This window comes from Bubalus kerabau, chromosome 17, assembly GCF_029407905.1.
Source record: "Bubalus kerabau isolate K-KA32 ecotype Philippines breed swamp buffalo chromosome 17, PCC_UOA_SB_1v2, whole genome shotgun sequence".
Classification (NCBI taxonomy): domain Eukaryota; kingdom Metazoa; phylum Chordata; class Mammalia; order Artiodactyla; family Bovidae; genus Bubalus; species Bubalus kerabau.
The window spans coordinates 69,471,825-69,487,149 of record NC_073640.1 but is presented as its reverse complement, the minus strand read 5'-3'; the positions used below and the strand labels follow the sequence as shown (position 1 = coordinate 69,487,149).

At 44.9% G+C, this 15,325-nt stretch overlaps 1 protein-coding gene and 1 long non-coding RNA gene across 9 annotated transcripts in view; one reads left to right on the top strand and one right to left on the bottom strand.

Moving 5' to 3' along the window:
* The first annotated feature begins 3,629 nt into the window (after positions 1-3,629).
* The window catches only part of DUXA (double homeobox A), a 14,499-nt gene continuing 2,803 nt past the window's right edge, over positions 3,630-15,325 (top strand). For 2 of the 8 annotated variants that reach the window (XM_055553787.1, XM_055553786.1), the window contains exons 1-5: positions 3,630-3,762; positions 7,230-7,384; positions 9,978-10,080; positions 10,646-10,791; positions 14,867-14,981. In XM_055553787.1, coding sequence (XP_055409762.1) covers positions 3,738-3,762; positions 7,230-7,384; positions 9,978-10,080; positions 10,646-10,791; positions 14,867-14,965 — 528 coding nt within the window. In that variant the 5' untranslated portion in view covers positions 3,630-3,737 and the 3' untranslated portion in view covers positions 14,966-14,981. Of the gene's footprint in view, positions 3,763-7,229; positions 7,385-7,742; positions 8,028-9,977; positions 10,081-10,645; positions 10,792-14,866; positions 14,982-15,325 lie in introns of those variants that run through there. The other 6 variants (XR_008704450.1, XR_008704449.1, XM_055553785.1 and 3 more) reach the window with 5 other exon arrangements.
* Positions 14,963-15,325, bottom strand: part of LOC129632322 (uncharacterized) — a 21,101-nt gene continuing 20,738 nt past the window's right edge. Inside the window, exon 4 of the long non-coding RNA XR_008704461.1 lies at positions 14,963-15,195. This is a non-coding gene — a long non-coding RNA (uncharacterized LOC129632322). The remainder of the gene's footprint in view (positions 15,196-15,325) is intronic.

Sequence of the window (15,325 nt, the reverse complement as noted above, 5' to 3'; positions counted from 1 at the left end):
CAGGCAAAACTATAGAGATCTCATGGCTTTGACACTTGGGTGTGAATAAGGTATTACAATGTAAACTTACTAGTTTATAAAGAACAGTTGGAATAAGTTAAATCTGCTTGCTCAGATGACTAAAGCTCTCTTATTTCTGGGAAAGACTTTAAAGATTTGTATTTATCCTTGACAAACCCTAGAAGAGGTTTAAAGAGCTGATGACGGCTTCTTTGGCGGCTCAGTGGTCAAGAATTCATCTGCCAATGCAGGAGACACAGGTTTGATCCCTGATCTGGGAAGATCCCACATGCTGCGGAGCTACTAAGCCTCTGAGCCACAACTACTGAGCCTGTGCTCTAGAGTCCACATGCCTCTCCACAGGCTACTGAAGCCTGCATGCCTAGAGCCTGTGCTCTGTAAGAAGAGAAGCCTGAACACTGCACCTAGAGAGTAGCCCCCACTCATGGCAACTAGAGAAAAGCCCTCCCAGCAATGAAGACCCAGTGCAGCCAAAAATAAATAAATAAATAAAGTTAGTGTTTTTTTTTTTTTTTTAATGAGGCAATGAATTAGATTTTGGGTTAGGGAGACTTTCAAGCAAGGCTTTCCAGTCTTTCAATTTAGGGTAACCCAGGTACCTCTTCTTGAAACTAAGTTTCAAGGATAATCTACTCCTCCAGAGAGGAGTTTAGCACCACCCAACATAACTTAGGTTCATCAGCCAATAAGGGGAGATCTGAGAACCAGGAAAGAATTCCTGGCTATTGTGAACAGTGCTGCTATGAACATTGGGGTGCATGTATTTTTTGAATTATGACTTTCTCTGTGTATATGCCCAGGAATGGGATTGCTGGGTCATAGTTCAGTTCAGTTCAGTCGCTCAGTCGTGTCCAACTCTTTGCGACCCCACGAATCCCAGCACGCCAGGCCTCCCTGCCCATCACCAACTCCCGGAGTTCACCCAGACCCACGTCCATCGAGTCAGTGATGCCATCCAGCCATCTCATCCTCTGTCGTCCCCTTCTCCTCCTGCCCCCAATCCCTCCCAGCATCAGAGTCTTTTCCAATGAGTCAACTCTTCGCATGAGGTAGCCAAAGTACTGGAGTTTCAGCTTTAGCATCATTCCTTCCAAAGAAATCCCAGGGCTGATCTCCTTCAGAATGGACTGGTTGGATCTCCTTGCAGTCCAAGGGATTCTCAAGAGTCTTCTCCAACACCACAGTTCAAAAGCATCAATTCTTCGGCACTCAGCCTTCTTCACAGTCCAACTCTCACATCCATACATGACCACAGGAAAAACCATAGCCTTGACTAGACGAACCTTTGTTGGCAAAGTAACGTCTCTGCTTTTGAATCTGCTATCTATGTTGGTCATAACTTTCCTTCCAAGGAGTAAGCATCTTTTAACTTCATGGCTGCAGTCACCATCTGCAGTGATTTTGGAGCCCAGAAAAATAAAGTCTGACACTGTTTCCACTGTTTCCCCATCTATTTCCCATGAAGTGATGGCACTGGATGCCATGATCTTCGTTTTCTGAATGTTGAGCTTTAAGCCAACTTTTTCACTCTCCTCTTTCACTTTCATCAAGAGGCTTTTTAGTTCCTCTTCACTTTCTGCCATAAGGGTGGGGTCATCTGCATATCTGAGGTTATTGATATTTCTCCTGGCAATCTTGATTCCAGCGTGTGCTTCTTCCAGCCCAGCCTTTCTCATGATGTACTCTGCATATAAGTTAAATAAGCAGGGTGACAATATACAGCCTTGACGTACTCCTTTTCCTATTTGGAACCAGTCTGTTGTTCCATGTCCAGTTCTAACTGTTGCTTCCTGACCTGCATACAAATTTCTCAAGAGGCAGATCAGATGGGTCATAAGGTAACTTAATTTCATGGTGACTGAAGCCATGAAATTAAAAGATTCTTGCACCTTGGAAAAGAGGCTATGACAAACCTAGACAGGATATTCAAAAGCAAAGACATCTCTTTGCTGACACAGGTCTGTATAGTCAAAGTTAGTTTTTCCAGTAATCATGCATGAATGTGGGAGGTGGACCACAAAGAAGGCTGAGCGCCGAAGAATTGATGCTTTCGAACTGTGTTGCTGGAGGAGACTCTTGAGAATCCCTTGGACTGAAAGGAGATCAAACCAGTCAATCCTGAAGGAAATCAACTGAATATTCATTGGAAGTACTGATGATAAAGCTGAAGTTCCAATACTGTGGCCACTCATTGGAAAAGACCCTGATGCTGGGAAAGATCAAGAGCAGGAGGAGAAGGGGGGCGACAAAGGATGAGCTAGTTGGATGGCATCATTGATTCAATGGATATGAGTTTGAGCAAACTCCAGGAGATAGTGATGGACAGGGAACACTGGTGTGCTACAGTCCATGGGGTCACAAAGAGTCACACACAGCTGAGTGACCGAGCAGCAACAATGGTAACTCTATTTTTAGTTTTTTTAAGGAACCTGCATACTGTTTTCCGCAGTGGCTGTGCCAGTTTGCAGCCCCACCAACAGTGTAGGAGGGTTCCCAAGTGTGCGACTTACAGCGTCCGCCCTCCTCGGCGGTGGCACCTGACACTTTGACTCCTCCTGAATCACACAGACATATATGAGTTATAAAATCTTCTCCGTTTTGCACTACTGTGGATGACAACTAAAGAAAATTAAAAGGACTTGTGAGCTTCCCTCAGAACTGACCAATGACCTTGAGAAGAAATTGCAAAGGCGAGCTCTTTTAGTCACAGCACTGTGCCCTCAGATGCATAACTCCTGACAGTACTGGATAGGATCCTGTTTTTATTTACAGTTGTTTTGTTTTTTCGACCACACCCAGTGGCATGTGGGATCTTAGTTTCCTGATCAGGGCTGGAACCCATGCCCCCTGCACTGCAAGGTGAGGTCTTAACCAGCGGACCTCCAGAAGTCCCTATCTACAATTCTCACATTTTGAAAACATGGACTTTTTGCAATTAATTTTAATTTTTTAAGTACTGCATCCAAATATCATTTGTCTTGACCACAGAACTTTTAGCATCCCCCCCCCTTAAATATTGCTCCCTAGAAATGAGAATCTCATTTGCCTCACCCTAATCATGCTGCTTGACTTCCCTAGTGGCTCAGATGGTAAAGCGTCTGCCTACAATGTGGGAGAGAGACCTGGGTTCGATCCCTGGGTTGGGAAGATCCCCTGGAGAAGGAACTAGCAACCCACTCCAGTGCAAAAAGTCAGATACAACTTACCAACTTTACCTCACTTCAATCCTGCTGCTAGTTATTAATTAAATAAGAAAAGGCTACCACTTCAAAAGATAAGTGAAGAATATGAAAAAGCAATTTCAAAGAGAATAATATGTACATAACAAACATGGGGGGGGGGAAGATGCGTAAGAGCAATACTACTCAAAAATGCACTTGTTCAGGTGTAGATGTTGGTATAAATAATTCAATCTCGGGGGACTTCCCTGGTGGTCCAGTGGTTAAAACGCCTTGCTTCAAATGCAGGGGGCATGGGTCTGACTCCCGTTTGGGCAACTAAGATCCCACATGCCAAGGGGCACAGCCAAAAAATAAAAGTAAGTAAATAAATAATTCATTCAAAGGAAGAAAAGATCCTATCTAGTCCTTGCTGGATTAGATGGGTTTATACTTAAGTAAGTGGGTGGGGCCAAACAGGCTGCTCATATAAAAGCCAACCAGCTAGTGCTGCTTACCTGCCTTCTGCTGGAAACAGACTTTGGAGCTCCTTTGCAGATGGGTCAAGACAGTCCTTCAGACAGTAAGTTCCTCACGCTTCAGACTGCTGTGCTCTTTTCCTTGGTTAGTGGGGAGGGGGAGGGGAATTGGACTGAAAACATACTGAGCTTATGAGAAGGTATGGGAGTCCCATTTTTCAAGCGTTTAAATAACTGTGCTAGGTAAGAGAAAATTGATCCCTCATGTAATATGAAACCATGCTGTTTTCTCTGCATCTGAGCATTGGGAATTTCAAAACGATGGAGGCATGCAAGAACCAGACAATACAGGAGGAGGGTGAAAACAACTGAACAGTACAAAGTGTTGTTTCGAGAAGGGAGATGGAAGGGAAAAATTGATGGGAAGAAGGAAGAGGAGCTACGTGCTGTGCTGTGCTAAGTTGCTTCAGTCGTGTCCGACTATTTGCAACCACCTGGGCTCCTCTGTCCTTGGGATTCTTCAGGCAAGAATACTGGAGCGGGTTGCATTTCCTTCTCCAGAGGATCTTCCCTCCCCAGGGATGGAACCCACATCTTATTGGCAGCCAGGTTCTTTACCATTAGTGCCACCTGGGAAACCCAAGGAAATGATGGGGGTCGTCAAAAAGTCCTGAGACCAGTAAGTTTTTGGAATCGAAGTAGCTTTCAGATTTCTCTCTCCAGACTGAACTTGTCTCCTGAACTTCAGCTCTGTGCATCTAACTGCCTGTAATAGGTGTCTCAAAATCAACATGTCCCAAATGGAACTCCTTATGTTCAGACCCAAATTCTTCCTCCTGTTCTCCTTGCTCACCAAATATCAACTGTTTGTGCCCCAAACCTAAGCGTTCTTGACCTTGTCTTTCTCTCATAGGGCTACCCTGGCAGCTCAGATGGTAAGGAATTTGCCTGCAATGCAGGAGACCTGGGTTTGATCCCTGGGTAGGGAAGATCCCCTGGAGGAAGGAATGGCTACCCACTCCAGTGTTCTTGCCTGGGGAATTCATAAGCTACACCTAACCAGGCTGAGAATCCTGTTGGCTTTAACAAAACACTTAAACATAAACCATCGTCGCTGGATTATGGCAAGAATTGATCTCTCTGCCCCCATCCTGGCCCTGATTCAATCTATTTTCAACTCTGTAGCCTCTGTGATCTTGTCAAACTGTCTGATCAACTCTTCTCACTGTTGGCCAGCCAAGATCACTCAGTCATGTCCCACTCTGCGACCCCATGACTGTAGCCTGCCAGCCTCCTCTGTCCATGGGATTTCCCAGGCAAGAATACTGGAGTGGGCCACCATTCCTTTTTCCATGGGATCTTCCTGACCTAGGGATTGCACCTGGGTCTACCTGAGAAGCCCCACCATACTAGAATCAAAGGCACATGGCCTCAGGAGGTCCCATATAATCTGCCCACTTGGAGGTCTAAGACCTCATCTGCTTCTGGTTCATTTTCTCTTCTCCAACCCTCCTGCTCTACCTAGCTTATTTCTCCATCATTTTTTCCCTCATTACTTTGTCTTGTGTGTAAAATTCCATTACGGGAATATACCAAGTTTTACTTATCCATTCTCCTAGCAATGGGTGTTCAGTTGCTTCAGCTTACTACGAAATACCATTCTGAGAAATGTCACGGAGATGTATTTGGGGTTAGAATTACAAATTATTCTATGTAATCCATTACAAAGAAATGGATTTGGGGTTAAAACTACCTACTGTTGTTGTTTAGCCACTCAATTGTGTCCGACTCTTTGCGACCCTATGGACTGTAGTCCACCAGGCTCCTCTGTCTGTGGAATTTTTCAGGCAAGAAATACTGTAGAGGGTCGCCATTTCCTTCTCCAGGGGATCTTCTTGACCCTGGAATGGAGCCCTTGTCTCTTGCGTCTCCTGCATTGGCAGGCGGGTTCTTTACCACTAGCGCCACTTGGGAGACCAGTGTGGAGGCTCCTTAAAAAAAGAAAAATAGAACTACGATATGATCCAGCATGTTCTTTTCTGTGAGGTGTCAACCAAAGCAACTCAGAATCCCTAAGTTTCCTCTTTGTATGAGTCCAGCTCCAAACGAACCTCTAGCATTCACAGTAACTTTTCTTTTCATCTTATTTAGTTTACCAAGCCGAATTCATTCATGTTCCAAAATGAATGCCCAGGTTTTCCAGATTTGGCTATTTTAATGAGCTGGTCCCATCACTTCATGGGAAATAGATGGGGAAACAGTGGAAACAGTGTCAGGCTTTATTTTTCTGGGCTCCAAAATCACTACAGATGGTGACTGCAGCCATGAAATTAAAAGACGCTTACTCCTTGGAAGGAAAGTTATGACCAACCTAGATAGCATATTCAAAAGCAGAGACATTACTTTGCCAACAAAGGTCCGTCTGGTCAGGGCTATGGTTTTTCCAGTAGTCATGTATGGATGTGAGAGTTGGACTGTGAAGAAGGCTGAGTGCCGAAGAATTGATGCTTTTGAACTGTGGTGTTGGAGAAGACTCTTGAGAGTCCCTTGGACTGCAAGGAGATCCAACCAGTCCATTCTGAAGGAGATCAGCCCTGGGATTTCTTTGGAAGGAATGATGCTAAAGCAGAAACTCCAGTAGTTTGGCCACCTCATGCGAAGAGTTGACTCATTGGAAAAGACTCTGATGCTGGGAGGGATTGGGGGCAAGAGGAGAAGGGGACGATAGAGGATGAGATGGCTGGATGGCATCACTGACTCGATGGACGTGAGTCTCAGTGAACTCTGGGAGTTGGTGATGGACAGGGAGGCCTGGCGTGCTGCGATTCATGGAGTTGCGAAGAGTCGGACATGACTGAGCGACTGATCAGATCTGATCTGATCATATCTAAGATCATGCAACATGGCATGTATTCCCTATTTGAAGATTCTACTGAATGTATGAATTGTGTTCACCCCATAGTGTTTAAAAAAATATTTGTAGGGGGATTTCCCTGATGGTCCAGCAGGTAAGAACCGGTGCTTCCATTGCAGGGGGTACAGGTTCAAGCACTGGTCGGGGAACTAAGATCCTGCATGCTATGCAGTGAGGCAAAAAAAATGGAAACTGATCCTATTTGTTGAGGGCAATGAACTTCAAAATGAGTCAATCCGTACTAGGAATTCTAACCAGAAAACCTGAAAGGAGCTCAACAATACCTGTAACAGGAGCTCTTTGTGAGTTCAAATGTCCATCATTGTCATGACATCACCCGCATCATCCTGACTTACATTGCTCTTGATCCATAGGATTGGGACACATCAGTTTTTCATGTTTTTTTTTTCTTTTTTCTTTTTTTTAAACAGAAGACATATGTCCCTAGTCATGACCTTCAGGTCAACTAAGGAAGCGTCAAGAATCACCACCCTTGTGCACTTAAGGGCTTTATAATCGAGGGTTCTTTCCATCTGGGTTCTGGTGGATTCAGAATGAAAAGAGGAAATGAAAGACAAGCTCCAAGCTGAAGCATGAATGCATACAATGGCCATTTAATGCTTCTCTCCTCTGATTTATTGGTCTCTCTTTCCCCAGAGACCATGGCGACAAAGTGTAGACGCAGCCGTACCTCGTTCACAGAAGAGCAGTTGAAGATCCTCATCCAGGCATTCAGCCAAAACCCTTACCCTGGCTATACTGCCAAACAGAGACTTGCCATGGAAATCAACACTGAAGAGTCTAGGATCCAGGTACATTCCAAGTTCCAGATCTCCAGGACGAGAAGCAGAAACTCAGGGTGGGAATGGGGGGGTGGGGACTTATCTGGTGGCCCAGTAGCTAAGACTCCGAGCTAGATGTAAGCGAGACATAGCTACACGTGTTTGTGTCGACTTAAAAAATCAGTCACAACCTCAAAGTTGAGAGTTAGGTTTTTACTCAGTGGAAATTTTTAGGACTTCAAGCCCGGGAGGCAGCATCTCAAGTAACCCTGAGAGAACTGCTCCAAGGAGGCTATAGGGGAAGAGGGAGGAGTCCGGTTGTATTTGTGCTCAGTCCCGTCCAACTCTTTGTGAGAATACTGGAGTGGGTTGCCCTTTCCTTCTCCAGGGGATCTTCCTGACTCAGGGATTGAACCCACAACTCCTTTGTCTCCTGCATGGGCCAGCTGATTCGTTCCCAGTAGCACCACCTAGGAAGCCCCATGTTATAAAGAAGTTGCAACAAAGGGCGAGTAGTCTGAACATCCAAAGGATTTTTGTGATTTTAATAAAAACAGATATCCCAAGTGAAGGAATTTGGCGTTTTTCTATGTATGAGAAGGTGCAAGAGTCTGGGCTCACTGAAATCATTCCTTTCATACGCACCTCAGCTGTGTGACCAATATCCTGTGTTTTTTCACATCCTGAGCTCCCTTGGGGCTCATCCTAAGGCGTGGCTGGGATCTGATGGCTGTTAGATTCCAGGTATTTTCTCCTTTCTGAGCGCCCTGGAGGGCTGGAATCGCCGATGAATGTGACATCCTTGTTTACTGATATGGCAGGAGAAACTCCACTTGCATAATTTTTTGAGAATGCACACCTCAAAATTCAAGGAGAGTGAAAATTTTTTCCCCCCAAATTTTAGTAATCGCAAAAGTTATTAACTGAAATTGGTACAATGTTTCTGGAGGACAATCTGTCAATATGCATTAAACCTGAATGTTCATGACATTTGACAGCATATCATTTTAAGGATTTTTTTTTTTTTTGCCAAGAAGATAACTTATGATGTTTGCAATAATGTAATTGCGAGAATATTCACAGCATTTTGTGCTTCTTCTTTTTTAATTAAGTTTTTGGCCATGCTGCCTGGCATGCAGGATCTTGATTCCTCAACCAGGGATCAAACCTGGGCTCCCTGCAGTGGAAGTACAGAGTCTTAACCACTGGATCACCAGGGAAGTCTTAGCATTTTGTGATTCTAATAGAGAGCTGTTGGAGAGAAACCTCTATTCAAGAATAAGAGGAGGGACTTCCCTGGTGGTCCAGTGAATAGGAATCCATGTTTCCAATGCAGGGGCCTTGGGTTTGATCCCCAGTCAGGGAACTAGATTCCACATGCCACAACTAAAGATCCCATGTGCCACAACTAAGACCTGGCACAGTCAAGTAAATCAAAAATAAAATATAAACAAAGAAAGGGGGGTGAGGACCATTCATTGAACACATATCATGAGCCTGTGTGATAAGGGCGTTGAGTGGAGTGCCTTGCTTGACCCTCAGAATGAACTCCCAAGAATGTTGCTCATAACCTCTCTTCCAAATGTGGACACTGAGAGTGAAGGAGAGTGGGCAAGAAATGTGCAGATACACCTTCAGAAAAGAGGAATGGTGTGAAGACACACTTATTCCAGGGTGTAAAAGCCAAATAGGTCATCTAGGTGATGTGGTCACAGATATCAGCAAGTGTCTGATGACGTGGTAAGATGCCAGAGGAATGATGGATGATGTGAGGGCTAACCTTCTCCTTTCAATGCATTCTAGAAGACCAGGGAATAGCAGACTGGTGTGTGTGCGTTCAGTTGTGTGATTCTGTGCAACCCCATGGACTGTAGCCTCCAGGCTCCTCTCTCTATGGGATTTCTCAGGCAAGAATACTGGAGTGGGTTGTCATTCCCTTCTCTAGGGGATCTTGCCAACCTAGGGATGGAACCCATGTCTCCTGGATTGGCAGGTAGATTCTTCACCACTGTGCCACCTGGGAAGCCCAGGTGTAAAGTTGCAGATTCAGGCTGGACAGAGGTCTTACACGCAGAATAATTACAGCATCCATTTATTAACTTAAAAAGTATTACAGGGGACTTCCCTGGTGGTGCAGTGGGTAAGACATTGCCTTCCAATGAAGGGATGCAGGTTTAACTCCTCACTGGGGAGCTAGAATCCCACGTGCCTCATGGCCAAAAACCAGAATGTAAACAACAGATGCAATGTTATAACAAATTCAATAAAGACTTTAAAAATGGTCCTTTTAAAAAAAGAGATTATTAGAGCAAATTGTGCTGGGACCAGGTCATGAAGATGCTGAATGCCAAGCCTTTATCTAAGGCTTAGTTGAATGTAACCAGGATCGGTGATAATCCTGAGTTTAGGGTTCATAAGAATCACTGCCCACCCCCCTTTTGGGGGCCATGTCATGGCACGTGGGATTTTAGTTCCCTGACCAGGGATTGAACTCATGCCACCTGCAGTCCTAACCACTGGACCACCAGGGCAGTCCCAGAATCACTCCCTTTGGAGAAGAGCAGCAATGGAGCCAAGATGGCATAAACATGTTTAATTCTCTCGTTTTCTTTTCCTCTCTTAGATATGGTTTCAGAATCGAAGAGCGAGGCATGGATTCCTGAAGAGATTCAAGAAGAACTTAGACCCAAGCAAAGACCACGCCTTCCCCATAGAGAAGATTCAAGGTAAACAGCCTGCTCCAGCCCTGCTCCCCACCAGAGCCTCCTGGGATGCAAGTGCCTCTTGAGAGTGGTGCCACCTAAAAGAAACCATCTCTTCCTCTCTCCGCCTTGTAAGAGGAGAGTGGGAAAGGAATGTTTCCTCCTCCGGGTTTCCTGATCAAGGCATCCCAGGAGCAAAGGGTTCAATGAGGCCCCTGGAAAGTCTCCCCACAAGGTCCAGATATTCTGAGTCTTAGCTTATTTGCGCTGGAGTCTAGCAATTTAGCCAAATACTACTGCTTCTCACAAGAGATGTGGGTTCAAGGCCTGGGTCAGGATGATCCCCTGGAGGAGGAAATGGCAACCCACTCCGGTAATCCCACGGACAGAAGAGCCTGGTGCCCTACAGTCCGTGGAGAGTAGGACGCGACTGAGCACACACTCTTCTAGAACCTCCCACCTTGAATCACCTTCTCAAGGAGTGACAACAGATTCCAAGTTAGATGGTGAGAACATGTTTCGGTTCCTCATCCGAATATGTAAGCTGATCCCAAATGTTTCTCTACCTTCAATCCTATCCCTGCTCCAGATGGAACAGACAGACGGTGTCGTACCAGCTACACTTCCTCTCAGTTACAAACTCTCAAGAATGCGTTCACAGAAAACCCTTATCCTGGGATTGACTCCAGAGAGCAACTTGCTGAAGAAATTGGGGTTCCAGAGTCAAGAGTCCAGGTAATCGAAAAGGGACTTGATACTGTGTGTACATAATGAGACATCTTTAAATGATTTCTCCATCAGGGACTTATTCTCATAGACATCATAAGCAGGACAGATGAAGACTTCCCTGGTGGTTCAGTGGCTAAGACTTCATACTCCCAATACCTGGGGTGCAGTTCAATCCCTGGTCAGGGAACTAGATCCCACATGCCCCAGGCAAGAATTTGCATGCTGCAACTATGAAAATCCCAACCAAGTGCTGCAACTAAGATCTGGTGCAGCCAAATAAATAAAATAAATATGAAGAAAAACAAATAGCATAATATGTTATAAATGAAAAAAAGATGAGCAGGACAGATGAAAAATGGGGTTTCTGGCTTGAATAGTTCTTCCCCAAGGGCTCAGTAGGTGAAGAATGCAATGCAGGAGACACTGGAGACTCATGTTCAATCCCTGGGTGGGGAGGATCCCCTGGAGGAGAAAATGGCAACTCACTTCAGTATTCTTGCCTGGAAAATCCCATGCACAGAGAAGCCTTGTGGGCTACAGTCCATGGGGGTTCTGAAGAGTTGGATATGACTGAGCATGCATGCACCCATGGGATAACAATGTCTTCCTAGAAGACATTACCCTATTCTGGGTCATAGAGTAAAATCAGGCATTTTTGAGAGGAAGGAGAGAAGTGGGAAGAGAATTCCAGGCAGAGAGAAAAGCTGAAATACAGGTATGGCCCTTTAGGAAAGACTTGGCCATCATGGTCAACAAAAGAGTCTGAAATGCAGTACTTGGATGCAATCTCGAAAACGACAGAATGATCTCTGTTCGTTTTCAAGGCAAACCATTCGATATCACAGTAATCCAAGTCTATGCCCCAACCAGTAATGCTGAAGAAGCTGAAGTTGAACGGTTCTATGAAGACTTACAAGACCTTTTAGAACTAATACCCAAAAAAGATGTCCTTTTCATTATAGGGGACTGGAATGCAAAAGTAGGAAGTCAAGAAACACCTGGCTGCTAAGTCACTTCAGTCGAGTCTGACTCTGCGCGACCCCATAGATGGCAGCCCACCAGGCTCCCCTGTCCCTGGGATTCTCCAGGCAAGGGTACTGGAGTGGGGTGCCATTTCCTTCTCCAATGCATGAAACTGAAAAGTGAAAGTGAAGTCACTCAGTCGTGTCTGACTCTGTGCGACCCCATGGACTGCAGCCTACCAGGCTCCTCCGTCCATGGGATTTTCCAGGCAAGAGTACTGGAGTGGGGTGCCATTGCCTTCTTCAAGAAACACCTGGAGTAACAGGCAAATTTGGCCTTGGAATACGGAATGAAGCAGGGCAAAGACTAATAGAGTTTTGCCAAGAAAATGCACTGGTCATAACAAACACCCTCTTCCAACAACACAAGAGAAGACTCTATACATGGACATCACCAGATGGTCAACACCGAAATCAGATTGATTATATTCTTTGCAGCCAAAGATGGAGACGCTCTATACAGTCAGCAAAAACAAGACCAGGAGCTGACTGTGGCTCAGACCATGAACTCCTTATTGCCAAATTCAGACTTAAATTGAAGAAAGTAGGGAAAACCACTAGACCATTCAGGTATGACCTAAATCAAATCCCTTATGATTATACAGTGGAAGTGAGAAATAGACTTAAGGGCCTAGATCTGATAGACAGAGTGCCTGATGAACTATGGAATGAGGTTCATGACATTGTACAGGGGACAGGGATCAAGACCATCCCCATGGAAAAGAAATGCAAAAAAGCAAAATGGCTGTCTGGGGAGGCCTAACAAATAGCTGTGAAAAGAAGAGAAGTGAAAAGCAAAGGAGAAAAGGAAAGATATAAACATCTGAATGCAGAGTTCCAAAGAATAGCAAGAAGAGATAAGAAAGCCTTCTTCAATGATCAATGCAAAGAAATAGAGGAAAACAACAGAATGGGAAAGACTAGGGATCTCTTCAAGAAAATCAGAGATACCAAAGGAACATTTCATGCAAAGATGGGCTCGATAAAGGACAGAAATGGTATGGACCTAACAGAAGCAGAAGATATTAAGAAGAGATGGCAAGAATACACAGAAGAACTGTACAAAAAAGATCTTCATGACCCAGATAATCACGAGGGTGTGATCACTGACCTAGAGCCAGACATCCTGGAATGTGAAGTCAAGTGGGCCCTAGAAAGCATCACTATGAACAAAGCTAGTGGAGGGGATAGAATTCCAGTTGAGCTATTCCAAATCCTGAAAGATGATGCTGTGAAAGTGCTGCACTCAATATGCCCGCAAATTTGGAAAAGTCAGCAGTGGCCACAGGACTGGAAAAGGTCAGTTTTCATTCCAATCCCAAAGAAAGGCAATGCCAAAGAATGCTCAAACTACCGCACAATTGCACTCATCTCACACGCTAGTAAAGTAATGCTCAAAATTCTCCAAGCCAGGCTTCAGCAATATGTGAACCATGAACTTCCTGATGTTCAAGCTGGTTTTAGAAAAGGCAGAGGAACCAGAGATCAAATTGCCAACATCCGCTGGATCATGGAAAAAGCAAGAGAGTTCCAGAAAAACATCTATTTCTGCTTTATTGACTATGCCAAAGCCTTTGACTGTGTGGATCATAATAAACTGTGGGAAATTCTGAAAGAGATGGGAATACCAGACCACCTGACCTGCCTCTTGAGAAATCTGTATGCAGGTCAGGAAGCAACAGTTAGAACTGGACATGGAACAACAGACTGGTTCCAAATAGGAAAAGGCCTACGTCAAGGCTGTATATTGTCACCCTGCTTATTTAACTTGTATGCAGAGTACATCATGAGAAAGGCTGGGCTGGAAGAAGCACAAGCTGGAATCAAGATTGCCAGGAGAAATATCAATAACCTCAGATATGCAGATAACCCCACCCTTATGGCAGAAAGTGAAGAGGAACTCAAAAGCCTCTTGATGAAAGTGAAAGTGGAGAGTGAAAAAGTTGGCTTAAAGCTCAACATTCAGAAAACGAAAATCATGGCATCCGGTCCCATTACTTCATGGGAAATAGATGGGGAAACAGTGGAAACAGTGTCAGACTTTATTTTTCTGGGCTCCAAAATCACTGCAGATGGTGACTGCAGCCATGAAATTAAAAGATGCTTACTCCTTGGAAGGAAAGTTATGACCAACCTAGATAGCATATTCAAAAGCAGAGACATTACTTTGCCAACAAAGGTTCATCTAGTCAAGGCTATGGTTTTTCCTGTGGTCATGTATGGATGTGAGAGTTGGACTGTGAAGAAAGCTGAGCACCAAAGAATTGATGCTTTTGAACTGTGGTGTTGGAGAAGACTCTTGAGAGTCCCTTGGACTGCAAGGAGATCCAACCAGTCCATTCTGAAGGAGATCAGCCCTGGGATTTCTTTGGAAGGAATGATGCTGAAGCTGAAACTCCAGTACTTTGGCCACCTCATGTGAAGAGTTGACTCATTGGAAAAGACTCTGATGCTGGGAGGGATTGGGGGCAGGAGGAGAAGGGGACGACAGAGGATGAGATGGCTGGATGGCATCACTGACTCGATGGACGTGAGTCTGAGTGAACTCCGGGAGTTGGTGATGGACAGGGAGGCCTGGCATGCTGCGATTCATGGGGTCGCAAAGAGTCAGACACGAGTGAGCAACTGACCTGATCTGATCTGATCTGAATACTTATAACGAGGGAATTGCGGGGACTTTCAGGATATGAAACCTATCAGTAAATCATAAAGGTATTTGTACAAGATTTAGAATTTTGAGGGACATCTCTGGTGGTCCAGGAGTTAGGACTCCATGCTTCCACTGCAGGGACACGGGTTTGATCCCTGGTTGGGGAACTAAGATCCCTGCAAGCCACAGACACAGCAACAAGCCCCCCCCCAAAAAAAATTTCAGAATTTTGAACTTTATCCTGAGATGTGAGAGACTTTCCTAGATGTCATATGGAATGTCAGTGGTTTGAGAATTATGCCTAAAAGAAACCATCTCTTCCTCTCCTTTACCTTATAGGATGAGCAATGGTGAGACTTGCATGACATCAATTTTTTTTTCATTAAATCTCTTTGTTTTACCTACTTAGATTTGGTTCCAAAACCGAAGAGCCAGACTCCGTATCCAGAGAAAAAGAGGCCTTGAAGAAGCTCTAGACCAAAGACAAAACCAGGGACAGGATCTCTGATATGGGAGAGTTCAAGGTACTAGCCTGCTGTTCCCACTGTGACTCACAGTCAGTCTGCTGAGTGCCAGTTATTCCGCGTGGTGGACTCAGCTCCAGCTTCCTCTGGACAGTGGATGAAGTTTCCACTCAAGCGTGCCTCCATGGGGTCAGGGGTGGTCGCAGTCCCCAAGGCTCTTCCCAAGGTTGTAGTCCTCCCGAGGAATTCCACTGCCCGCTTTTCAAGCTCTGAACTGGAACCCAGAAACCCTGTTAGTATGTGAGCTTGGTTTATTAATATTGTCCCTAGTCCTGGCACATGGTAAACAATCAGATTTTGTGGAAGGTATGTCTGAGTTACTGGCAGAATGAATCCTCAGGTGT